At 45.6% G+C, this 25925-nt stretch overlaps 5 protein-coding genes and 1 long non-coding RNA gene across 11 annotated transcripts in view; 4 read left to right on the top strand and 2 right to left on the bottom strand.

The window, feature by feature from the left end:
- The window catches only part of arhgef49 (Rho guanine nucleotide exchange factor 49), a 16257-nt gene extending 10758 nt beyond the window's left edge, over nucleotides 1-5499 (top strand). For both annotated transcript variants that reach the window (XM_019875472.1, XM_019875481.1), the window contains exons 4-7: nucleotides 2645-2873; nucleotides 3115-3683; nucleotides 3748-3893; nucleotides 4122-5499. In XM_019875472.1, coding sequence (XP_019731031.1) covers nucleotides 2645-2873; nucleotides 3115-3683; nucleotides 3748-3893; nucleotides 4122-4923 — 1746 coding nt within the window. In that variant the 3' untranslated portion in view covers nucleotides 4924-5499. The remainder of the gene's footprint in view (nucleotides 1-2644; nucleotides 2874-3114; nucleotides 3684-3747; nucleotides 3894-4121) is intronic.
- Nucleotides 17-500, top strand: LOC109519183 (uncharacterized). The gene is made up of 2 exons (XR_002168897.1): nucleotides 17-151; nucleotides 457-500. It is a non-coding gene; the product is annotated as an uncharacterized LOC109519183 (long non-coding RNA).
- A 32-nt stretch (nucleotides 5500-5531) lies between the features above and the next one.
- On the bottom strand, nucleotides 5532-10154 carry tsn (translin). The gene is made up of 6 exons (XM_019875552.1): nucleotides 9959-10154; nucleotides 9734-9827; nucleotides 9423-9519; nucleotides 9008-9123; nucleotides 8833-8912; nucleotides 5532-7757 (listed from the first exon to the last, which is right to left on the bottom strand). Exons 1-6 carry the CDS (start codon nucleotides 10022-10024, stop codon nucleotides 7533-7535), a joined length of 678 nt encoding a protein of 225 aa, XP_019731111.1. The 5' UTR covers nucleotides 10025-10154; the 3' UTR covers nucleotides 5532-7532.
- A 126-nt stretch (nucleotides 10155-10280) lies between these two features.
- Nucleotides 10281-15606, top strand: fam124a (family with sequence similarity 124 member A). Its single transcript, XM_019875947.1, has 3 exons — nucleotides 10281-10967; nucleotides 13121-13152; nucleotides 14544-15606. Exons 1-3 carry the CDS (start codon nucleotides 10912-10914, stop codon nucleotides 15386-15388), a joined length of 933 nt encoding a protein of 310 aa, XP_019731506.1. The 5' UTR covers nucleotides 10281-10911; the 3' UTR covers nucleotides 15389-15606.
- Nucleotides 15607-16017: 411 nt separating this feature from the next.
- LOC109519432 (trihelix transcription factor GT-2-like) lies at nucleotides 16018-19106 on the bottom strand. Of its 5 annotated transcripts, none has more exons than XR_002168968.1 (4): nucleotides 18615-19105; nucleotides 18272-18445; nucleotides 17730-18145; nucleotides 16018-16129 (listed from the first exon to the last, which is right to left on the bottom strand). XR_002168968.1 is itself a non-coding variant. In XM_019875981.1 (3 exons), exons 1-3 carry the CDS (start codon nucleotides 18973-18975, stop codon nucleotides 17844-17846), a joined length of 834 nt encoding a protein of 277 aa, XP_019731540.1. In that variant the 5' UTR covers nucleotides 18976-19106; the 3' UTR covers nucleotides 16527-17843. The 5 variants fall into 5 exon arrangements, 2 of the variants coding, with proteins under 2 accessions (XP_019731540.1, XP_019731519.1); XR_002168967.1 differs by lacking the exon at nucleotides 16018-16129 and adding an exon at nucleotides 16196-16240; XR_002168965.1 differs by lacking the exon at nucleotides 16018-16129 and adding an exon at nucleotides 16226-16333.
- Nucleotides 19107-20727: 1621 nt separating this feature from the next.
- serpine3 (serpin peptidase inhibitor, clade E (nexin, plasminogen activator inhibitor type 1), member 3) lies at nucleotides 20728-25513 on the top strand. The gene is made up of 9 exons (XM_019875447.1): nucleotides 20728-20860; nucleotides 21751-22032; nucleotides 23048-23263; nucleotides 23529-23816; nucleotides 24041-24239; nucleotides 24311-24411; nucleotides 24498-24584; nucleotides 24905-24988; nucleotides 25198-25513. Exons 2-9 carry the CDS (start codon nucleotides 21768-21770, stop codon nucleotides 25248-25250), a joined length of 1293 nt encoding a protein of 430 aa, XP_019731006.1. The 5' UTR covers nucleotides 20728-20860; nucleotides 21751-21767; the 3' UTR covers nucleotides 25251-25513.
- Nucleotides 25514-25925: the final 412 nt, after the last annotated feature.

Below are 25925 nucleotides of genomic sequence, written 5' to 3'. Positions count from 1 at the left end.
TGTGCCCAGCCGGGAAGAACCACAAAGGGCGGCCGTCCAGTTGCTGCCCTGCGCTGCTCCTGGAGGGAACGGACCTGACCAGCTACGGGGCCAAGATCTACAAAATGAAGGACGGCCTCATTGGCTCAGCTCTGGACCTCATAAAGAAGAGGTAAACCGCCTCCATATCGATATATCAATATTGCAGACTCAGACTGTATTGTCTAATAATATTGTACATTGTAATACGATACATCATATTTCATTCCTTGTGTACTGATAAAATACAACAACGATCGGTATAAAAAAAAAAAAACATGATACAAAACATCCAGACCAATACAGTGTATTATAAAAAAAAAAAAAAAAAAAAAAAAAGAGATCTAACACAGTATCAAATATCTGTTGCTTATGTGTTGACAAAAATACTGACACCCCCCCGTCCGATTCCGATCACCCCCCTCCCACCCCTAACAGCTGCAGTGCAGACATTTCCTCCGAGGCCCCCGTCAGGCTGTCAGCTGAGCGGGACAGAGACGCCCCCGACGCCCCCCACCAGCCCTCTGCCGCCGTCGCCATGGCAACCGCGGCAGGAGCCGAGGCTGGCCACCAGACACCTACAGAAGAAGAAGAAGACGGCGGCGGCGAAGGCGAAGACTGTACAGAGTATGGACTGGAAACCCCAAGGTCACATTTCCTCCGAGGCCCCCGTCAGGCTGTCAGCTGAGCGGGACAGAGACGCCCCCGACGCCCCCCACCAGCCCTCTGCCGCCGTCGCCATGGCAACCGCGGCAGGAGCCGAGGCTGGCCACCAGACACCTACAGAAGAAGAAGAAGACGGCGGCGGCGAAGGCGAAGAAGCGGGAGAATGTGTAAGGAGGATTTTATTTTTTCGGCGTGTGCCTGTGTGCGTGCATGTGTGTGTGTGTGTCTGTGTGTGTGTGCTGTGTTTGGCAGCAGCTTGGCTCGCGATCTGTCGGCATTCTAGGATGGCGAGGACACTGCGACAGACACACGCGCCCATGCAGGGATATATACGGGTGTGTGTGTGTGGAAGGAAATGTCTGAGGATGCATAAAATGGGGGGGAAAGTGGGATTATCTCCATCCCTGGCAACCCATCCATCCATCTATTTATCCATCCATCCTGCAGCATTCCTGGGGTCAAACAGGCATGGTCACTCGCATCGTTTTCCCCTTAAGAACGTTTAGCATTCCGATCGGATTAACAAAACGGAAGAAAAAGGTGGGGGGGGCATTTTTATGTGTTGTGTTTCTCGTTTTACAAATGGCGTTAGGGATATATATATATATATATATATATATATAAAATGGTAAAATTCTAAGTCTATCTAGCACTGTTAGCCACAGCTACTTAATAGATTTTTACCAAGTCAATGCGGTGCGGTTACCTGCCGCCATTCTATACTGTTTGCCAGTGGTTGAATACATTGCTAATGTAGAATATACGCCAATATAGCATTGTTACCCACTGACATTTAAGACGGTAAATATGCTAACTGAGTGTACTGATAATAAATCAGTATAACGACAACCATTAGCCGCCACTATCTTAACGCATTGTCACTGCTAAATATATAATGCTAAGTCAACGTAGCACCGTCGATGCAAATATTCATTGTAACTGTGAATAAATGTGAATACTAGCTAGTCGCCACCTCAGACAATAAGTCAGCATAGTGATTGGAATTAGCTGCTTGTTTATAAATTTGCCACTGCAAAATATACAGATGCTACATCAGCACAGCGCTCGTTGTAACTTGCTTCGACTTAATACTCACCGTTAGCCATCACTATTTAAGATCAAATATTCCATTTTATTTCAATTAATAAACAATAGCTGAATACATTTCCGAAATCAAATAAGCCGAGTCAGTGTAGCGCAAATTGTGCCTACTCGCTATTAGCGCCTGTCTCTTTAAGTGCCGCGACCATTCCTTGTCCCAACCCTTCCTGAAGCTGAGCATAAAATGTGATTTGTTTCCCCAGCCCGTGCCTGACAAAACCTGAAAGCTTGCGGAGGGTGGGGGGGGGGGGGACTCGGATTGATGCAGCATGTTGAGGAATTCTCACTCTGGGATGCTTCGAATTATCTTGGAGATAAGAGCTTACATTTCAGGGCACATGACCGCCTACTTTCCTCCCTAGGAAATTTATAATGTACTGTAGAAGAAGAGGATAAGATTCATCACAATATCTAACACTTGACGGTTGCGTATCAGTACTATCCTATTAAACAACGCTACGTTATCAGGATATCGACATTTGGTGCATGTATCGTGATAAGGGTCTGGACTAGAACATACGGATATTTGAGGCTTGTGATAGGATAAGAAAACAGTATGCGCTGATATCGATACAAAATACATACATGTCATGGTATCGATATTTGATGCTGATCTATGAATCCCTCACTGTAAAGGAATGTGATAGGATACATCACAACATCGATATTTGAAATTGAACCATCAAAGAGCATGACATGGTATATCCTGTGATGTTTGATGCTTGTGTATCGATTACACAATATGATACATCCTGATATCAGCAAATATCATTGATATGCTATCGATATATGAGGCTTGTGTATCGCTGCTGTGTTGCCGTGACAACATGATTTCCAAGCATCGTTTCCGTACCCTCAGACGCCGGGTGCCTGCCGGCGTTCCAGTTCAGACACCACATACGAGCGATTTCAGGCAACTGGATCGGAGCGTGTGCACGAGCGGTCGCAGACGGCTGACGGGTGTCGCTTGCGACCGCACCGCAGTGACCCCATGCCGGCAGATACCTCCGGTCGCAAACAGCCCGAGATGAAGGCCAAGATGGAGAACGCGCCACATGGAGGACATCATCGGAGGGAGAGAGACAGCGGTGAGGACAAACGACGCCGCGGTGTGCCTCGTTGTAGATTTACGGGGATGTAAAATCGACCCCCCCGCCCCCCTTTCTGGTTTCAGATCGTCAAGCCAGTTTTATTATCTCACTTACTGACCGCCGGCCATTTTCTTGTGTTACAGAATGTTGGGTTGTGTCTTATCTCAAAATACTGGTTTCTGACTCAAACATCTGATCTAATATTTCTTGCTTTTGTGACCTTTTGCTACATCCTCAGCTCCAGCAGTGCTTCGCGGTCACTCGGAGCCGCCCGGCGAGGAGCGCCCGGCGGGTCCAGACGACCGTCCAGTGTTGGATCGCCGGAGGGGCCGCGCCCGCCATCACCGATGGAGCACCATCAGTAGCCTGAGCGCCGACAGCGGCGTGGTCGGTCTTAGCGAGGAGGACGACAATGGCGCCGAGCCCCGGCGGCAGCGGCGCGGCGTGGAAGTGGAGCGGGCCGACAGCGGCATCGGACCGGGTCTCTCCCGGGCCTGGAAGAGACCCTCGCTGTGCACCGACTGCGGTCGGCGAGACGAGACATCGGAGGGCCGGAGCGCATGCGAGCGTTGCGCCAAACTGCGGGCAGAACGTAAAGAAGCCGTGTTGGAGTTCCTGAACACGGAGAGCAGCTACGGCGAGGACCTGAGGATCATCAAGGAGGAGTTCTACGGACCGATGCGCGGCGCCGGCCTGCTGAGTGCCGAGCAGCTGGCGGTGGTCTTCGCCAACGTCCAGGAGTTGGCAGACGTGAATGAGAGGTTCACGGAACATCTGCAGGACGCCATTGAACATGCTCTGGACCAGGTGAGAAGACGTCACCTCACTGTTCGGCATCTCGACTCACTGACTCTCTGGCGTTTGGGCTTAGGGAGATGAGGATCTGCTGACGGTATCCGTCGGCGAGATCTTCCTGGAGTTCGTCAACATGCTGCCGGCCTTCCAGACGTACTGCCTACAACAGTCGGCCTCCGTGAACATGCTCAACGCGCTGGAGAAGGAGAAGGAACTGCTCAGGTCACAACTCAAGGTTTTTGATTGTGCGCCAGCGCTCAAGTTTTCTCAGGTTAAATAGAGCAAGCGTGAAGAAAACTGTTCTTTTGCCTTTTTTGGCTCACTGTGGAGATTTTCCTCTTCCCGCCGGTGTAATTCTTGACGTGGAAGGCGGGAACCTCATCATTAATTCAGAGGTTTTCTATTCCGAGCCATCTCTGGAGTCTCACTCTGCCTTTTCACATTTTTCAGGATCTTCCTTGACGTCTCCCAGAACGACAACACGGCGTTGCGTCGCATGAACCTGCGCTCCTTCCTCATGGCGCCTCTTCAGCGCGTCACCAAGTACCCTCTGCTGCTCAGCCGCCTCCTCAAAGTCACCCCGGAGAAGCACCCCGAATTCGGGCGGCTCCGCGAGGCCAAGAACCGCGTGGAGGCCCACCTGGAGCACATCAACACCAAGACCAAGCAGCAGGACGGCAACGGCATGGCCTCCTGGTCCCTGCGATCCTTCCGCCGCGACAGCCGCAAAAATCGGGAGCCGGTGGACGCCGAAATGCGGGAGGCGTCCATGAAGACCCTGGGTTGGACTCGGGAAGACACCCGCTTCGTCATGGAGGGCCCCTTGCAGCTCTCGCAGCCGGCCGACGGGCAGTGGGTGAAGAAGGGGAGCAAGGCGCTCAAGTTCCAGAACGTTCAGAGTCTGCTCATGGTGAGGACGCGGCCCGGGGCAGAGCAGGCGTGCGAAGCGGGAGAAAGCATCCAAGACGGAGTTCTGGTTCTGATCAAGGACAAGAGCAGCGGCAAGTTCGCCGTCATGCGTGAGCCCATCCGGCTGGCCAACTGCGTGGTGTCCATGGACCCCGAGTGCCAGGATACTTTCGAGGTTCTGGACATCCGGCGGGAGTCGTTTGTTTTTCGGGCGACGGACAAGTCCCGGACGCAGAACTGGTTCCACCAGATGAAGAGGTACGCTCGGGACTTGGGAACCTGGCGCAAGAGACGCAACGCTTTGCCCAATATCATGATCAACACCAATCAGAGTCGGTCCTGAGGGACGCAGTCCCAAGCGAGGCCTTTTCCTCCATCGATAAACCACCCCCAAAAACTGCAATGTGACACCATGCTGTTGCCTCAGCCGAGCCCCCCCCCCCCCAAAAAAAACCACCACTTCCAACATGCGACAAACCAAGAGAACTTTTTTTGTTGTTTTAGGTTTCCAAAGCGATGGGCGCACCGAATATTATGGCCATGTTGACAAATAAATCTACAGTACGATAGATATTAGATTTCAATGAGAAAATAGACGATTCAAATTTTAATGAGGGGAAAAATTAGGAGTTACAGGAGTCCTCTTAAATATCGTAGTCAAATGATTTTCTTTTCAATGTGGCCCTAATACTCCTTGATTGATGCGTCACAAAATCGAAATGCGCAGCTTTAGTAAATGATCAAAGATTTGATTGACCCCCCAAAATAATAATAATCTGAACTGTGGGTTGCGTGTCAGCCATGATTGTGAAGACTGTTTGATTTCCGTACATCTGTTAGGAGAAACAACTGAACATGACACCATTTTTGTTTTTTATAGACACGTGGGAATAACTGGATTTCACACACGGGACATGGTTGCTCTTTGTTTTATGTTTGTCCTTTTTTTGGGGGGGTGTATTTCGCTAACTAGTGCACCCTGGCATTCACTGCCACAGAAAAGGGAGCCCCCCCCCCCCGCCCCTTGACAGCAATAACCGGTCGTACGAGTAGACGCTTTCTGTCCCCCTTTTTTCTACATATCATGAAAACCCGTTTTTGTCTTTTCCTGTTCGGTTCGTCACAGCTGTTTGCGTGACTTGAGTCCCCGGTTCGAGGTCTGGTGTAATGACCCGAGGCAGGATCGGAGAATTGAAGTGGACCCTTTCACACTGCCCAGCAAAACCGTTTTGGTCAATGCGGACGAGGTGGAAATTGAAGTTGCCGCTTTCAAGTGGCAAACTGGACTATCAAAGGCGTAACGGTAGATTGCAAACAGCCTCTGAAAATATTCCCACTCTCTTTGTTTACACTCCTTTGTGACCATTCGCTTATTTCTTGACAATCGCCCCCCGTTTTTATGGTTCGATTAAAAAATATATATATATTAATACAGTACAGCATATATGGAGCCTCCAAAGCTGATAAAATGTGACATTTTCTTTCAAGTTTGATATCGTTTTGCGCGGGGCAAAAAGTCAAAAGTTGACTCACAGAAGCGGGACGTCAAGTTGAGAGTTCACACGGCGAGGAAAAGTGGCTGCAGTGGGCAGTGTAAAAGGGGCTTTTGTGAGGTTGGGTTAACAAAAATAAATAAAAAATGCTGACAAGAAAACGTGGACCCCGTCTATGGTCTGAGCCGCTGTGCCTTGGCTCTTGTATCAGCCTTTGGACAGACTTGGACTGCCCCCCCACCCCCCCAGTCGACCCCCTTTCGCCCCGACAGCCAATATTCAGCATATTCAGTACGTCCTCTGTGGCGAGAGCTTTATTTCGTTGAAAGCACTTTATCCAGCGATGACATCAAAGCGGAATATTTCAATGCTGTTAGTGTAGCTGATCACTGTGTACACCAACGAGACTGTGCTTTTTCTTTTCCTGCCGTATTCTTTCAACATGTAAAATATTGTCAATCATATTAAAATGTTGCAAACCGAGGTTTCGATGGCTTTCCTGCGTGTGTGTGGTTTGAAATAAAGAGCCGCCACAGGTTGTGTATACAAATATATTTACATTTTGCACACCATGGCAAACAAAACACAGCAAATGTGTAAAAAAACAACAACAAAAAAAAAACATAACAGTACAAAACATACCAGGTCCACTTTGGTGTCACTTTTTTTTTAGTGTTGGGGGGAGAGTTTTATAATCATATTTGTGTAGAAAAGGCCTAATAGTACCTGATAGAAAAAAAAGCAACATTGAAAAACTAAAAGTTGCATTTTTTTAAAGGGGGTGGGGGGTAGTATTAGCAGTGTTTTATGGAGGTCATATAACTAAAATTAAGGTAAAAATGGAATGGGAGGGTAGGGGGGGGGCAAGGAAAAAAAAATGCACCTCTGATGATCAAATTTTACTTGAAAACAATCCGCCTTGTAATATTCCAACGATTTTCATGGCATCCAATTTTCTTTTTCGTGTGTCTCCGATGCTTATCGGTAGTAACCGTGTACGATAACGTATTGCCAATTCACACCAACGGCATTACGGACACTTTTTGAGTCGCCCCTTTCACAATGTCCAATCATTGTTGTCCTCGTGTTGCCAGTCCGTGTGGAAGGTTGCGAATAGGAAAGGGGGGCTGAATCAAACCGTGGGGAGAGAAAAAAAAAAAAAACTTCCGGTTTTTGCCTATTTTTAAAAGCCATAATATCAGCCAATAAAATCGACCGCCCGGTTAACTGCCAGACTCTGGTCATTCTGACTTGTCAGAAGACATCTACAGTGTTGATTCCAAACTTAGCTTTGAACTGTTTTATCCGAGAATTGAAAACCGACAAAAAGATCCAACGAGTCTTACAATTATGACTGGTCAACAGTGTGAAAGGGGCTAATGTCCGTCCGAGGCGGGCCTTCAGTCAGATCCCGGTTCTCGGACTTCCGGGCACGTCAGTGTCCTGACGACGGCGCTTCCTATTGGTCGCTCTTGGCCTCCTTGGCGAGTCCGCGAATGGAGAGGTCGTAGACCACCTCCTCGATCTTCTTGACGTCGTACTTGAGGCCGTCGTAGCGTTTACGCAGGGGGTCGTTCTTCAGGTTGAGCAGGCGGAAGCCCGAGTCCAGGTCGTTGATGAAGTTGGAGATGCGCAGCGGGCGGTTGTAGTCGCCTGCCGTCACGCTGTTAACTGCCAAGCGTGACTGGCCAGGAAGTAGGAGGAACCAAAATTAAAGCCACGATGAGGGCGCCCCCAGCAGGACCAGAGGGCAAAAGGCACAATACGTTTTTTGTTGTTTATAGACTGGTTTAGTTTTTGCCGATAAATTATATTTCCTTCGATCCAATTCAAGATATCAATGAACAAAGTTGCAGCCCAGTCAAAGAATGAGTACGTTTTTAAATTTTCTATTTTATCATATGTCATTGGAAGGCCTAATTTTGAAGCGGCAATGGGCAAAAATGTGTTAATTTTTCAATGTTCATTATTTCAAAAACTTCCTATTAATTTCAATAATCAGCAATTATATTACAGAGGGGGCACCTCCTCTTTCCAGGAGGCTGCCATGTTTCGCCGCCATCTTTCTGCGACGGCGAAGGGAGTTCCTCACCATCATGACTACAGCGTGTTCCAAATGCCACGCACTTGGGACGAAAATTTTGCTTGCACCTCTGCTGAAGAAATTTGCGGTCGGCTTGCAAAGTGTGGTCTCTCTGAGGCACCAGACTGCGAGTGCTTCAAAATGCACGCACGGTTCGAGATTAGGTCGTTGCATTCTATAAATTCACCACTAGATGGCACGAAATTCTTCACACTGTACCTTTAAACAGATTGTTCAAGATTTCCATTGAGAGCACATGTAGAATCAATACTGCATTCTATTTTTTAATAGATTCTATAAAATGTTCAGATTTTTGCTGTATAGTTAAATAGTATGATATGGTAAAATAAATAAATATAAAATAAGACCTAATGATGCAATAGTAAATTTATTAATGTTTTACATTGGACTGGATTAAAAAAATGCACCATATTGGATCAACTAAAGAAATACAAACATTAAAATCCAAAAAGTATAACCACCTATGTTTATTTTACTAGCAACCTTCTAGGATTTATTAAAAGCTGAACTTGATTGCCCCCTGCAGCTGGGAAGACATAAACGCAAGCCAAGTTGACTCAGTGTATGCCGACTAATCTGATTTACTGGTCCTCAAATTCATGCTGAATATGCAAATGAGTTATGTCTATGCAAATGAGGCTTTTAAATGACTCACCAGTTCACTGGCCATAATCAGCACACCCGCCAGGTAGTCCTCCACATCCAGATGGAAGCCTTTGTCGCGCACCACCTCAACTGGAACACACACACACATATACACACAATGAGGGTGTGTGCCATGACGACGACGGCAACAACACGTACGGACAGACAGGCAAACGTGTACCTACTGTCCAGAATTTGTGCCACCTCCTCGCGGGTCACAAGGGCCTCACTTTCCAGGTAGACCACAAAAGCCGCCAGGAAGGTCAAACGCTGTAAGACGAAGCGCCAGTGCTCGTGAAACCTGTTGCAAAGTAAAAAATGTGGGTCCCCGGTGTGACAACAGTCCAGAACCACGTGCCTAACACAAGCTTTGCTTACACAAATTGTTTTGAATCAAAATATAACATTTTATCGAAACATTTTCGTCAAGAAATCCTGTTTTAATGGCACCGTATTGTGTTCACATGCGGAAATATATCCTCTTAAACCCACAAACAATTATAGCTTTTCTTTTAAAACAAAGGTGTTTTACAGGTAAAACGTTACTGTTCATAGACTAACATAGACTGTGTGCAGACACTTCAGTGGTGGTCTATGTACCTGTAATACTGGTCCACAGGGAACTTTGTCTTCAAGTCGGCAATGTGGGTCCGGACTGTGCCAAACAATTCTCTGGCCTTTGTACACTTATCAGGGACTGTTAGGAGACAAAATGAATATAGTTCATATTTGGAGGAAGGGTGGGGGGGGGGGGAACCTTGAGCTCCAACTTCAACAAAAACTGATGTTGGTGTTATTAACAGATTGAAATGAATTAATGGAATTTCCACTCATTTCAAATGGGAAAGGATATTATTTTTTTATACCTCTAAATTAAAGGTACATATGAAACAGGGAAGCAGAATACTCACTGTCTTTGAATCCAGACGGCTGGTGGACACTTTGGACAACAGTGAGGATTTCTCTGGCTGTCTGCTCCAGCACCTGCACCACTTTGCGGATTTCCTACCGTAAAAACACATCACAAATGTTGAAAGCAGCTAAACACACGTGACACTTGACGGCGGCTAACTGGCTAGCTCTTAAGAATTAGCCGTTAGCTCGCAGCCTTAACACGACACGGTTCTTTTTCTTACCTCTCGGACGTCTTGGTCGGCGCTCAAGAAGCCCTGGATGTAGGAAAACATGTCGCTGACCGACATGACGGAACTCTGTTATTAGCTACACACACGAGACAAGCCTTTTACTTAATTACTTTAAACGACGCTGTTTAAAACACAAGACAGTACCCGCGAAACGTCACTGTTGCGCATGCGCTTATGGAGCGTATTCTTCCAGAGGCGCTGAGAGATGGCGTCATAAACAAAATGATTATTATTGTTTTTTTTAATGACAAGAACAAACACAAGCAACTTGAAATCAAGTCTCAACTCAACTTTAATTGACTTTTTTCTCAGAATGTTTGTGTTTTGACACATCACTTGAAAAAGAATGTTTTTAAAATAATGTGATGTATATCTACTTTCTAAACCCGGTGCTAGAAACAAGAAAGCTCTCAAAAACGTCATACAATTTCTTACTTTTTATTTAATAGAGCTCCAACTTCTCACAAATGAATTCAATTGATCACCCCAAAAAAGTACAATACAGGACCGATGTTGTCTTCAGTGACAGTTCGTATTTGTGGAACATTGACTGGCGCTGGCTCGTCGTCACATTCTTACCACAAACACACGCACATATATCCATCAATCCATTAATTTGAAACCGCATTATCGTTACGAGGGTCTAGGGCTTACTGGAGCCTATCTCATCTGTCTTCCCCCAATATATATATATATATATAAATGTGAGGATAAACGTGGACAGGGGAAAATGGCGTCTTGTTGTGGGGGTATTTAGATTTCCTACGGTACTCTGAAGGCACCGCCGTCTGACTCCAGTCGCCTGTTGCTTGTGACGCTCCAGTCAGACTGACTCAAGAAAATCTGTCAACTCCTCCTGATTATTCCCGCCTCGTTGTGTGTTTTGGGACGAAAAAAATCAATGCCTCTCGCCACCTTCTACATTTATTAAATCCCCGCTTGAGATGGAAAAAAACTCCGCAGAAGATGAATGCGTGGATTCGGGAGCAGAAACTGCAGGGTGAGTAGCAAAAAAGAGGAGGAGAAGGCGAAATCACTACCAGATGCTCTACTGCACATGACAAAATGTATTATATACATGAGACATACGTGCTGGAAGTCACATGATTTTGACCTACTTGTGTTGTTAAAACGAATGTTTTTTTTCAGATATTAACAAATGGACCTCACGAGTGGTATGTAGCTGTTGTTCTAACCCCAAACAAACTAGAATGAATCATCTCATGAGATCCAATAAAAGAAAAAACTGACATTGATTTTCATGAAGTCATTTAGTTCTCTGCACGGAAATTACAATGAAATCCGTCCATCCAATGGCGCTACTTTTGCCCATTCAAAGCATGTAGCGCTTTTTCCCCCCACACTGGTTTTTAAATGGTAATTGAGTGAGTGAGGGTTAAAAAAAAAAGAATAGAAAAATATTTTTGAGATAATCACAGGCCTTAAAAATAATAATAAAATACTACTCCTTGAATGTGATTTTATGTTAAATATTTTTTTTAATTTCTCGATTTTAAAATTGATTGTTGTAAACATAATATCATCGTTCAAGTGGTTAAAAAAATCCCACCAAATATAAAGAACATTGTCGTATTGGATCTCATCAGATTACACATGCGTCCCTAATATTGTGGTAGATTAGATGCACATTGAGTAATCCAGATGACAGTGAGGATTAACATGTTCACTTTTCTATTAGCCACCCGTGTGTGTCTGCGTGTCTGTGTGGTAACGTCACCGTGAGCCTAACCTGCCTAATCTGTACCTGCATCGTGTCCATCGCAATTAAGGAATCCCCCCCAAATGGGATTAATGTCAGGGTGACTGGATTAAACGGCATCGCACTGTAGTTTACCACGGAACGTGAGAAACAAACGGGTGTAAACGGCAATGAGATGGAATGGGGTTACAAATACATGACAGGAGTAGCTCCTTGCAAGTTTCCTGTCAAAACCGCATTTTTCCACATTGCTGTTTTGTCTAAAGAGCCCAGGAATTTCCCGCCAGAGTCACACCGTTTCTCTGCATTTGGAGGTGATACCTCCCCTTTCATGCTGTCATGAAAATACGCGTACAAAGTCAACCAAGGATTGGAGTTTTTTTCAACGATACCTCGCTGTTCTGTACAGAGGCATTGACGCACAACGGGGGATACCATGTCAGCCCAGGAATTTGCCGCCACAGTCACGTCGTCTCTCCCACATTTTGATTCTCATCTCGGTTGCCAAAGTTGGCGGGAAAGCGGGAAGCAGATCAATCCTGAAATGGATTCCTGCTTTTCTCATCTTTTATTTGCATTTTGGGGACAATTTTGGACGGAGCAGCTTGAATGTTTAATGACAGGCGAGACTATTCCGGAGACGGGACCACACAGGAATTGAATATTTTGGATTTCAAAGGCCGTCCTTGCCTCAGAACGTCTTCCAAAAAAAGTGGAAGAAGAAGGTTGGTGTTGATCCAAAGCTGGCAGGTCATGCCAGAGTCAAGCCTCAAGTGTGTTGTTTTTTTTTTTTTGTTGCTGCTGGTGGCCATTATTGTCTTTGGACGTTGCCGACCGGCTCACTAAATTGCTTCTCTGTGCTCCAAATTGTCAGTTTGATGTCTTTTTATTGTCGTTTTTCCCTCTCCGCATCCTTCCCGTGCTCCATTTTATGGTTAGTGGCGTCTACGGACAGGAGGGAATAAATCATTTCGAGTGAAAACGCCCCTCAAAGGCATCGCGCTATCCGCTCTGACATTGGCTGGCGACCTCTCCATTGTTTGTCTTTGTGCCCTGACGACTACCGACCTTTCCGGGATGTAACCTGCTTCACTCTCTCTCCTTCCTTTTCCTGCGCCTTTTACGCAAAACTCATCCTAGAGTGTGTCAGTTCACACAGCCGTTGCGGCATCGTCGCATTCCGATAATTGGGTAGCGAGGATGACAATTGCTTTCGACACAGTGGCTCGTAATTGGTGCCCTAACTGGGAAGTGAGCGCGGGGCACCTGCATGAAAGGCATAAGCGGGTACCGCTACACTACCAGTTCAACGGGCAGAAGGTTCATTTAGTTTGAGTTTGTGAGCAAAGTTTGAGAAATTTGTGCTTTTGATTTGTTGGTATTTCACAACCGCTTTTAATATAAATGCTCTCTTTCTCCTTCATCCTCTGCAGGTCAGATTACAGTCCCTTGTCATCTACTAGCAGTAAGTACAACACGCAAACACACAAGCAGTCATTTAACCACAAAGCCATTACTCCTTTATGGGGAGGGGGAGGGGGGGTTGATTGGTGCTCCCGTAATTAATCCCCCTCAATGACATCAGTGGACGTGTGACGATGTGAGCAGGCCCACTCTTCAGTTTTGTGGGTCACGATGAGGATTAGAGCCAATAGCGGTCTGTTAATCTGCAACACAGGAAGTTCTACAGTGTGTGTGTGTGTGTGTGTGTGTGTGTGTGTGTGTGTGTGTGTGTCTCACATGGCCATGCAGCTAACGAGCAAAATACTGTTAATTATCACTAAAATGGCTGAAGCAGCAGCTCGTCGTGATATCTGGATTGGTTGAGTGTTACCATGGTTACAAGGAGCATCCTTGCGTCTCCTTGAGTTTATTAAGGGGTAGGATTAGACAAACTTTTGAGGCAAAGGTTTAAGAAGGACTGGGCAGAAGGTTTGGGGAAAAGTACAGATTGGATTCGGAACGTGTTTGGGCAAAGGTTTCGATGGCTTGAGGCAAAAGCTTGAGTAGAATTGGGGAAAAGTTTGATGGGTTTGCGCAAATATTTGGGGAAAGATCATTCATTCCGAACCAGCCAAACTTCTGATAGATAGGACTGGACTGAAAAAATAAATAAATGCACTAATAATAATAATAATAATAATAATGATGATGATAATAATTCAATATGAGCAAGTTTTGCGCAAGATTTGATTGTTTTGGCAAAGGCACACCGAGATACTCAACGGACTCATAACGTATATGCGCCAATACGTACGCAGTTACTCATGGCTATGTACACACACATAAACGCACACACAGAGTTCCTCTTGGCTGGCTTTGTGTTCAATGTTTGTTCTTTTCATATGACATCATCATGAGCTCTGCCAGAAGTGAACCGCAGTTTTAAAAAGACGGATTGCACCTGAATGCATCCCAGCTGTGGTGGGAAACATTCCTGCACTAATAAACTCCTAATGGCACTAATGAGGCTCCTCACGGGAGACCCCCACCCCCCCTACGTGGGCCTCTCAGAGAGGGTAAAGAACTGAACACAACTCAGGACTTGATTTAAGAGTACCGTTGTGTGTTTGGACTGTCTTCATTTTGACCAAAAGAAGACCCTGGTTAGTACCCGAAAAAGCTCCACAGCACGTCAAAAAAAAAAAAAAAAAGTAAAGATTGAATGAGGTCAAAGTTCAGAAGGTTGAACCAAAATTTGAGGTATATGTTTCAATTGATTTGGGCAAATTGTTTGGGGAGAACTGGCCACAGGATCGGGTAAAAGTTTGACGCAAAAGTTTCGAAAGTACCAAGAACTAAAAGTTTCTGAAACTTAGGTGGAAATGCAGATTTTTTTTTTTTTTTGTCGTATAGGCGACGTTTGGATGGGCGACCTACAGCGGGACCCCTTCCTGGTGAGCGTGCACCTGATCGCGGACCCGGGCGAGGGCGACGTCCTTCAGCGGGCGGCAGACAGCGTGCTGGCGCGGCTCCACCCGGAGCTGCAGCTCTTCAGGGTGTCGGAGCGCGCCGCTTCCTGCGAGCGTCCCCGACCCAAGCACCACCACGGGTACCAAGGGGGTGCTCCCCAACCGGCACTGGCGGTCATTTTATTCCTCCGGGAGGGCAACGGTGGCGGCCAGGAGCTGGCGCATCCACCTTGGCGCTACCATCACAGCGAGGAGGTGAGCGGAGGGCGGCGCTTGGGAGCGCCGTCCACGCAGGATTTTTTCACGCTGGGGTCCGGCACCCCCTTGTGGGCTTTGAGGAGGGTGCGCTACGGTAAAGGGACGCTAAGGTTGACGCTGTACTGTTGCCATGACAACTACGCCCACACGGTGCGGTTGTACAAGCTTCTGCTGGGCCGCCGGCTGGCCCACAAAAAGCACGACTTCTGCTTCCTGGTGGTCTACGCCAACCCCCACTTGGAGGTCCAGATGGCCTTCCGGAGGCTGCCCAGGGGGAGGCACCCGACCCCGCTGGACTCGTCGGTGGTGGAGGTGAGGGTGCGAGACGTGGGCGCCCTGGTGCCGCTCCTGCCCAACGCGTGCAGGCCCATCAGTGACGTGAGGTGGCAGACCCAAGACTACGACGGGAATAAAATTCTACTGCAGGTCAGAACCTGGTGTGAGGTCTTTCATTCGCTTTTGTCTTATCTCCTCTTCTTTGTGGCTTCCAGTTTTCTCTTCTCTGGTCTTCCCTTCCACAGCCGGCCTTGATATACCCGGTCTGGCTCCTACCTACTCCGGTTGTCGCTGGGATCCTCATCTTGGCTTCTTTCCTCTCGTTTTCTGCTCGTTTCCTCTTGTATTTTTTTCTCATCTGCCCTCTTGGCTAATTTACTCTGATTTTGTCTTCTCTTGTTTCTTATTTACTTACTGGGAGATCCGTTTGGAAAGTTGAATCAGATTAAGCATCGGTCCATTAGTGCCATTAGAGGCTAACAAAGTGCTAATGTGTGCTGACAACCATACTTAAGTCACCAATGCTCTTAAGGCCCTTTTAAATTTACTGGAAAGTTGGTGCGTCCTTGACAATGGCTTTCAACAAAGAGAACTTTGGTCATAAACTTCACACTCTGGTAAACTGTTACCCTTTCATACGGATACTAAGTCTCAGGAAATTAATCCGTTTTTTTCTCGTGTCCTTTTGAGGTCCAAGCTGCTCACCGGCGCCGTTGCCATCATCATCCCCATCGGGCAGCGCCCCGCCACAGGGTCCTGCATCATCAGGCGTCCCTACGCTCCCTCCCGTTATGCAGCGAGGACGACTTCTATCCTGAATGGTTCCATCCCTCGGAGGGCCAGGGGAGGGGCGTCCGCTCCGAGTCGCTTTACTCGCTGCCCAACCTTAGCTCTTCGCCGGGACCCCCGGCCAGCTCGCCTCGCCGGGACCGTCGCAGCCGCTCCCTCCAGCGGAGCGCCTCCCTCGTCCCTCCCTTTCGCCTCAATGTGGACGCCCTGGTGGGCGCCGAGGAGACGGATGTGGACACGGGGACCACGGTCCGAGTAGGCGGCGTGGACCTTAGCGTGGTGTCGGCTTACGTCCCGCCGGCGTCCCACTTCAAGCATCTACATCCAGAAGGCAAAACGGCCCCGCCGGAGCGGACAAGGGACAGGAATTTCTCCATGACGTCACTCAATGGGGACGACCATGAAGCGCTTCTAGATGGACATGCAGAGGAAGACGTCGAGGAATTCTACATTTGACGTGTAGCAGTATTCTCCCCTCTGGGGCCCAGGACTAAACTGTGGACTATTTTTAGACTGCATGGATTATGTCTTTGTTCTGTTTAGTTGTATTACGCAGGGGGGCACTAATCACGCTTGGTTTGGAGTATTTTCTTTAACGTGTAAATTCATATTTAAATAACTTCATTGTGTTTACACTTCATGTACAAGTAGAGCAAAAAGGGTTTTTTTTTCATTTGACAATAAAAACTTTTTTACATACTTTGGCCTGATGCAGAATTAACATGGACGGAAAAATAATCAAATAAAATAGCTATAATATACAATATTCATTCCGGTAACACCAGAGAAGTACATTCACTGGACACTTCATTAGGTACAAATGTCAATCAAAAGCGAGCACTGTATGACAATCTGCAGAATTCTTACACCGCATCTTATTGTGCTAATGCAATTAATAAAGTGTCCAGTGAGTGTAAACACATGAATAAAAGAAGAAAATATTCATTCTTTTTTTGGCTTTGAGGTCGCAACCAAGTGTATGGACGTGCTCTGCTGCCCTCTTGTGTTTACTTTGTGACTTGCACTTCCTCCTCAAGTTGTCCATCAGTTGGGATGGACTTAAAAACCATGAGCTGAACATGGAGTCAACCTCAGGTGATTTGGCAGCTGTCAATCGTCCCGGTATAAATACAACTCTCTAGTGGCACAATCCACAGAGAGCCATCATTTCGTCTCTGGAACGTTCCACCATTTTGCGAGTGGCACTCAGAATGATCCAACATTTAGTCTGTGTCACCGCAAGGTTCCACCATTTTGTCAAGTTAACTTTTCACCATTTTGTCAACAAAATGTTACGCCAATTTGTCATTGAATCATTCCACTTTTTTGTCACTGGAACCTTCTGCCATTTTGTACATGAAAGGTTTCCATCATTTTGTCACCGGAACAGTTCCCATTTCATTACGAAAACATTCCATCATTTTGTCACTTGATCATCCCATCATTTTGTTACTGGAACGTTCCACAATTTTGTCAGTGAAATAATTCCATCATTTTGTCAAAGGAACGTTCTGCCATTTTCTATGTGAAACATTTGTACCATTTTGCCACTGGAACGTTCCGCCATTTAATAAGTGAAATGTTTTGACCATTTTGTCACTCTCATTCCACCATTTTGTCACTAGGACCTCCTACCAGTGCGTCAATGGAACGTCGCTAGAACGTTCCTTCATGTCAGTTTGTGGAGCGTTCCATCATTTTGTCACTGCAACGTTAGGCCACTGCATCAACCTCACTGGAACGTCCCCCATTTCGTAACATCACTGGAACGTTGCACCATTTTGTCAAGCTCATTGGAAGGTCTCACCGTTTTGTCATCCGCACTGGTAGTCAACCTCCCTCAAAGATCCCAGCATTTCGTCAACCTCCTGCGAATGTTGCAATCATCTTGTCCACGCCACCATATTGTCGGGGCATTTCTTCATGGTCGCTGTGAGTCAGAGTGCTCCACCAGCTTCCCGAGCATGGCCAAGAAGGCCTGGTTAAAGGCGTTGGTTGCGTCCAGCTCCTGTCTCCTGAGAGCTTCCTCCGTCTCCCTGGATAGTCTCATCTCCTCCAGGGCCAGCTGGAAGTGTTCAGCCCGCTGCTGTAGCTGAAGCTCCTGAAGGCGGACGGCGCGCTCCTGCTGCGCCTCCTCGACGCGGTGGTGAACCACATCGGCCGAGTGAATCTCGCGCAGGACGGCCACCAGGTCAGAGTCGCGCGGCGTCCGCCGACGTCCATCTCGTGAAAACACGAGAAGATGAAAAGTACAAACGAAATCCGCACAGTGCAATTTTGGACCGTGTTACAGCTAACTACCGTTGCTCCTGTTTGAATAATGATGTAAGTTGCAGCTGCATGACTTACTGCGCTTTGGCGGTGAAAATTCCGGAACGCTGACATCATCGTCTTCTTCTACGTCGGAGTCCACCTCGGAGTGTTGTGACAGGATGGGCATGGATTCTGGAGGCACCGCAGAGTCGCCTTTAGGGCTCAAAGTGCTGTCCTCCAATGTAGGGCTTTCCAATGTTGGGCTCAACTCTTCAAGGAATTCAGTTGAATAATATATTTTTTTTTAAACAAAAAAAAGTTTCATTCATTGGAAATTATTAAAAAGAGATAAACATATCTGAAAAAAATGTAACATAAGTGAGAATTGTCCATTAAATAATTGAAACGGAAGTAAATTGGTTTAAAGTGTCCAGCATACCGTCGGCGATGATGACTTCCAGGAAACTGGAGTCGTCCCTGAGGCGGTTGCCGCTGTCCCGGTCCCGGTGTCCATAGATGGCGTCCATATGTCCGAACCACTTCCAGCTCTTGCGGTTGGAGCCTCCGCGGCAGTTGTTGTCCTTGATGGCCCGGTAGTCGCTCTTGAGTTTCTTGAGCTTCTCGCGGCACTGGCGGAAGGTCCTCTCGTAGCCGAACGAGGCCATTCGCTGGGCCAGCTCGCGGTACACCTTCTCGTTGCGAGTGCCGTCCAGCTCCACTTGGATCTTCTCGTCGGCCACCAGCATCAGGAACTGCGTCACCTCGCTAACCGACCACGGGATGGTCTTCTGCGGCGCCATCACGGGGGGTGAAATATCACCGAAAGAAGGACGACGTGGAACAATTAGGCAGCGAACAGATTCGTAGTTGATTGGACTCCACTGGTGTAAATAATAATCGACTACGGTCGCGCGGTGATGACGTAATGTGTAGATTTTTTTCCACCAATAAACGACTAAGGCATTTTGACGTCACATCTACGTTTAGAAATATATCCGCACTTGAGCTTTACGTGTGATGATGTCACGCCAAAATTAAATATATTTTATCGAAAAAAATAGCATCCATTTATTGAGTCATATTTATTGTTCCTTTATTTAATCACTGTCTTATTCATTAATGTATTGAGTCCTTATTTTCTTATTATTCACGTATTGAGTCTTTTTTTTAATTTATTGAGTCGTTTTTTGTTTTTTTATTAAGTTGTAGTTATTTATTTGTTGGCATATTTAATTACATTTTTATCATTTGTGTATTCACAATTTTATCTTTTCAGTTAAGATTTGATTAATTTTAATTACATATTATTTTCTTAATTGATGTTTTATGTATTCCTTTATTTAGTGTGTTTTTTCATTTTTCAGTTATTATCGTGCCATGTTTATTTATTGATTGAGTCTATTTCATTGTCCATGAGTTATTTGTATTGATATATTTTTCAAGTCTTATTCATTTATTCATTGATTGCTTTTGTCGTTGAGTGAAATAAATAAATCCGTCACAGGGTCAAATGGTCACACTGGTGCAAAAAAAGAAAAAAAGTTAACTGCAAATGCAATGCTGAACGGTAAACCAATAAGTGAGTTCACATGAGGACTTTTGAAGCATTTGTTTGAGAATGGTTGGACATTAGGGAGGCAGCGCTTCCCATTAAATATGTGTTGACGTTCCCACCCGGTTTGGGATTTGTCCTTACTCGTTCCCATGCTCCTTTTCCCGCCACGCTCTTGTCGCCGTGATGCGGAGCTGGCGTGGGGCAGCTCCACCACGTCTAATCCTCGGCGGCGTACCTGGCACATCTCGATTGCGATGCCGGCCCGCCGTCACCGGCCAGCGGTCACCCCTAATCCACCAGCATCTAGGCCACTCGGAACAATGTCGGTGCTTCCACCACAACTTTAGGCACTATCGCTTTAACGCTTCCAAAACAGACCAATGTGTCTTTGATGTTTGTAAAACATGGTTCATTTAAGACTCTTCTGTGTTCATGAAAACACACATACTTTACACTGATTAAGTCTTTGATGTTCATGAAAATATGTGGGTTAGGTTCCTTGAGGACTCAAGTGTCTTTGATGCTTATGAGAACATATATGTCAGGTTGAGGGAAGGCTTCACTGTCTTTGGTATTTATAAAGGCACGTATTTGGGGTTCATTGAGGGTTGCATTGTCATTGACATTTATAAAAATGCATTTTTTGTTTGTTGAAGGTACATATAACAAACTAATAAAACAACAAAAGCAAGTCAAAACGGTAAATTAAAACACAACTGACTCTCTGGTCATTTGCAAACGAGGACGAACGTGTCTTTCATGGTCATAAAAACATGGATGTTTGGTTCATTTTAGACTTATTCAATGTGGACAAAATCTTAGGATATTATGTCCTGAAATTCGTGTGAGCGTGTGTGCACGTGTGTATGGAGTTGGAAGGGATGAATGAACAGGAGGGCGGGGTCTTCTTACTGGCCCCGCCTACCCGGCGCCTCCTTGCGGCCGCGGAGGACGGCGCGCACCCTCAGCCGGCGGGTGGGCGGCTGGTACGGACGTCGCCGCCAGAGTCCGCCACCGCCGCCGGCGGCAGCAGCAGCTCGGAGCCGAGGGTCCCCCCTTTTAAGTGGTCTCATGACTCAGTGCGGGAAACAGTGGACGACTGCGAGCAGGAAGCATCCCAACACTCAGAGGTACTCCTTTCTTTCATGAAATCGCATCTTGCGTCTTTTATTACATGCTCAGAGTAAATGACAATATGTATGAAGATTAAGGAGAATGAATATGCTCTGCATGTCTCACTGATTCGTTAGCGACACAATCTAAAGAGTTTGTCATCATCTTTATTATTATTATTATTATTGTAAGGTGACCAACGTAATTGTTCATCATGAGTTAGTACAAAAACAAACACCTACTAAAATATACATAATAATAGTCAGATTTCTTCCAAAAATTTGACATCATTTGCTGGTGTATTGTATATTTACTGTCAGGATTTAGAAAAAAAATTGTATCTCTACTATGAGCATGTAAGTCTTTGAGGGCCACATGCAGAGAAATGTAAGGGAGAAAGGTTTTATTAAACACATTAAAAGCAATCAAGCAATTCTGTATTGTAATTATTGTTGGGTTTTTGTGTTTCTTTATTAGTTATCTTTAAGTGCTTAAGGTGATAGTGCAAAGAGTTTGTGATTTTGTCTTTACCCTTTTAGTTGTAGTTTCTTTGCAAATCTAGAAAAGCTGAACAAGTCCAATTTATGATTAGTAGTAGTAGCTGTCAGTAAGTGTGGGTGTCCCCCCACCCCCACACACTTTCTCAACACAGTATGGTATAATTAAATAACTGGTGAGTCTCCAAACGATCATGTTACAATACGTGCCATCGCACCACCGTTTGTATGTGTCACATACATATTATCAATTACGTGAAAGTGTAATATAGTGTACAAGATCTCACGGACGCTCAGAGCAAAATGCACTGGAAGCAAAGTCATTCTACGTGCTCTGATGCAATACTTTTGCACACTCATATAACTGATTTGCATGTAAATAGTGAATGGAATTTTTGTTCTTTTTCCAGGACTTTTGAACACTGAAATGTATTGGCTCCCTGCGTCCGCCATTTTGGCTCTACTCTGCCTGGTGCCCCCGGTCCACAGCACCGGCAGCCTGCAGGCCGGCCTGAGGCATCGACAGGGCAGCTTCGCCATGGCCTTGTACCGCGCCGCGGCCCAGGGCCGCGTCGACACCAATCTGGTGGTGTCGCCGTCCGGCGTGGCGGCCGCCCTGGGCCTACTGCAGCTCGGCGCCCGGGGCAACACCAGGGCCCAGCTGGAAGCCGGCCTGGGCTACGACGTCAACGGTACTGTACTGACCGGCCAGCGCCGTTGGTGCCAGGCGGTGTGGAGTGGCGGGGTTGCGACGCGCCCGAGGAGGGTTCGGAGCTGTGATACCCGCCTCCACGCACCGAACCGTTAATCTCATTACGCACACGCCTGCTTGGAAGCCGCAGGGTTAAGAGGTCAGCGCGGTTAATTACAACCAGGGCGAGAGCTGCCAGTCAACAAAATCTAACGTCATGCTTCGCAATGACTACAACTGAAATGTTTTGTGACTCGGCATCATACATCTCCCTAGTATGTGTGCTTTGACAGAAAAATAATGTTTGAGTCGTTCGTCTTGGGAACTGGCCAAAAGCGACCCTAAACCAAAATGGCAGAGTTCCTGTGTCTATTTGGGAATAGCATGTTGTGAAATGAATTTCACTTTTGGGGGTAGAATTTCACCCAAAACAAATAAATAAATTTAAGGACCCCAAGAAATAACCAAAATGACCAATAAATGGAAGTTTTAAACCAAAATGGCAGACTTCCTGTGTATATTTACGTATATCTTCCTGCGGCTTTTTTTGTGGGTCTGTACATGATAAATATATCTCCTAAATTTCACGCTGCCAAGGAAAACTGGCTTCAGGGTTTGTACTTCCCAAGAAATCTAGAACCTTAGAAATATCCGTGGTTACCCTAAAATCTAACTTGAAAGCAAAATGTTCCATTTGCTTGAGGTGTCTTTTTGGGCACCTCTTAAGAATGTTTTGTCAGTACAGTCATTATAGACATTTACCAAAATTGTTGTAAAGTGAAATTGTTTTTTCGGGCTGAATTTCCAAACATTTCCGGCCACCTGGAAAGGTCCATGGTCATCCTAAAAGCCCACTTCAAATCAAATACTGTAGTCCTATTTCGTGTATCTTTTTGGGCATGGTGTCTTCAGACTTTTTTTGTGCATCAACCCATGACAGACATGACTAGCGAATTTCATAATGATCGGTGAAACAGGCTTCAAGGGCTGAATTTTCCAAAACTGTTTGCCTGCAGATGGTCACGTTCGCGAGCTGCTGCTGCAGTGGCAGGCCGAGGTGAACAACAGCAGCAGTCCAATGGCATCAAAGGAGGCGTGGCTACAGCAGACATGTGTCTTATTGGTGCAGAACAGCATTAAACTCGACACCGGATTCGCGCATAAGGTTGAAACCTGGGCTGATGTCAGTGTGATGAGAGATCACCAGCAACAGAACAACAATTCACGCAAAGGTAATGCTCACAATTAGCATCTTTAGGCTAACAAGTAGCATCAAGAGGCAAACAAGTAGCGCGTTAATGCTAATCGGTAGCATCATAAAAGCTCTCAAGTAGAATCCACGAACTAACAAATAGACTCGCCATGTTAAAAAGTAGCATCATAAAGCTGATATCCACCAGGCTAACAAGAAGCACCCCTGGGCTACCATCAAGCATCCTTTGGTTGTCATAGTAACATGTTAAGTACTGAGCATGCTCAATGGTTCCCTGTGTCCAGATGAGGCGTGGCTCCCCCTACAGGCAGGAAGCAGCAGCGGCGACCTGTCTGGATCTGGTGAGGCTCAACAGGCTGAGGCTTCCACATTGTTATCATCGTCATCGTTATCGGCATCGCAGTCTTCCTGGCCATCCGGCCAGCAGATGGCACTGTTGAGCACGGTTACGTTCAGGGGCATGTGGCAAAAGCAGTTTCACGCTGTCAACACGCACAACCTCCACTTTCTGCTCGTGGACGGCACCACTGTCAAAGTACCCATGATGCACCAGGCTACTGAGGTTCGCTTTGGTAGGTACCCACGCTGTCAATGCTAGTTGTGAGCCAAAGTGATGCTAGTGTTTACTCCAAGGATAAGTTATTTGCCTGCAGTATGGATTCTACTTGGTTGTCTGTAGATGCTATTTGTTAGCCTAACGAAAATGTTTTTACAATTTTAATTAACGATAAAATCATGGATGTCTGAAGTTATACTAGCCACGAATCTAAATTGACAGTTTTATCTTTCTGTTCAGGTCAATTCCAAACATCGTCTAACCAAAGGTACGCGGTCCTGGATCTTCCCTACTCTGGTTTGTCCCTGAGCCTCCAGGTGGTCCTCCCTTCAGACCGCAAGACACCTCTGTCTTCCCTGGAGGCTCAGCTAAGCTTTCGCCACATGGCCTCTTGGGAGGCCGGCCTACGCAGGACCAGGATGGACGTCTTCCTGCCCAGGTGACCAATCGCCGGGCATGATCATCGCGACAAAATTTTTTTGGCGGTTGTCAGAATTTGTGCATGCTTAGGTTCAAGATGCATAACAAATTGAACTTGAGGTCCACGCTTCCTGCCATGGGAATCGGAGACGCCTTCAACCCGTCGGATGCTGACTTTTCTGGGATTTCAGGTCTGTGCGCCCAGGCTATGCGTCTACACCTACTACATGACAGCGGTTCCAAAAAGTTTACTGTTTTTTTTTTTTTCTGTGCACAGCCGAGGACTCGCTCTACGTGTCCGACGCCTTCCATGACGTCACCATCGAAGTCACGGAGGAGGGAACCAAGGCGGCCGCCGCCACAGGTATGTGTAGACGCCATGGCATAGCCAGAATTAAAAAAGATTTATTGTCCACATATTTCTGTCGTGGCACACATCTGTTTTGAAAAATCAGGGGGGGGGTTGTTTATCCTGAAATTTCAGGGAGTTTCCACAGGAATATTAAAGGTCATGTCAATGGTGTCACGGCATCGCCAGAACAATGTATTTATTTTTTTGGGACTCGGACCACGCCATGTTAATATTTAATGTATTTACGGTTATTTTCATATAAAATGCCAGATCAATTGAACGGTTTGTTGTTTAAAAAAAACAAAAAAAAGTAAAATGATGTCATGTTCCAGCCATGGTGCTACTGAAGCGTTCCCGCTCTCCCGTCTTCAAAGCAGACCGGCCTTTCCTGTTCTTGCTGAGACACATTAAAACAGGTACTTTGTTTTTATCGGTTAGCTCATTGGTTATCAACACGTGGCTGACAGTACTTCACTTGAGCTTAGTCTCATACTACCCGATTAGAATTTGAAAAACTATATGCACAATGATACTTTGTCAAACTATGCCCTTGGGGATTGTGGGTAATGTAGAGTCCTTAAACAGGGTTGAGCCTGTCTTCCTGACAACTTTATTTTTCCAACAGGATCCATTTTGTTCATGGGCCGAGTGATGAACCCCGCCGACCAATTGCTATGAGATGTTTATAACATGACACGCACACACATTTATATATACTGTATATAGATAAATACTTTATTAATCCCGAGGGAAATTACAACACACACAGTATTTATTTGCATGCACTTCCGCAAGAGGGACAATATTTTTTGTAAATGTGTAAATAAAATTTTAATAATTTTTTTTTTTTTACACTTGACGTGCCATTTTTCCCCCTTTTTTGTGGCTCTCTATTCTTTTCACCCGGAAAAAGTGTTTTTCGTGATTTTTTTTCAAAATATTTGTTACCAATAAAATATTAAGAAAATTGTATAAATGTATATTTTTGTATATCAGTCTTTATTTCTAATTTTAATGATTTTATTTTCTGAATATTTCCCAACATTTTATTTTAACTCAATTTTGTTTTGTATATTTCAATAAAATATATATCCATTTTAATACTCACAATAAGGTTTTGATATAAAATAATTGCTATTGTATATTTCTTAGTTTTTATTTGAATTTCAGTTTTATTTTGGGAAAAAAATGTATAACATTATTCAAGTATTTTCTTTTTATTTTGACTAATTTTATTCTGCTGACACAAAAAGACTTAATTTTTTGTTTCAATTAACATTTTTATTTTCATTAAAATTTCCAAAGATATTTTATTCAAAACTATAAAATAGTAAATACATGTAACGTGTTTTA

Source organism: Hippocampus comes, unplaced genomic scaffold (assembly GCF_001891065.2).
Source record: "Hippocampus comes isolate QL1 unplaced genomic scaffold, H_comes_QL1_v1.1 scaffold321, whole genome shotgun sequence".
Taxonomy (NCBI): Eukaryota; Metazoa; Chordata; class Actinopteri; order Syngnathiformes; family Syngnathidae; genus Hippocampus; species Hippocampus comes.
This window is presented reverse-complemented; position numbering and strand designations above follow the sequence as displayed.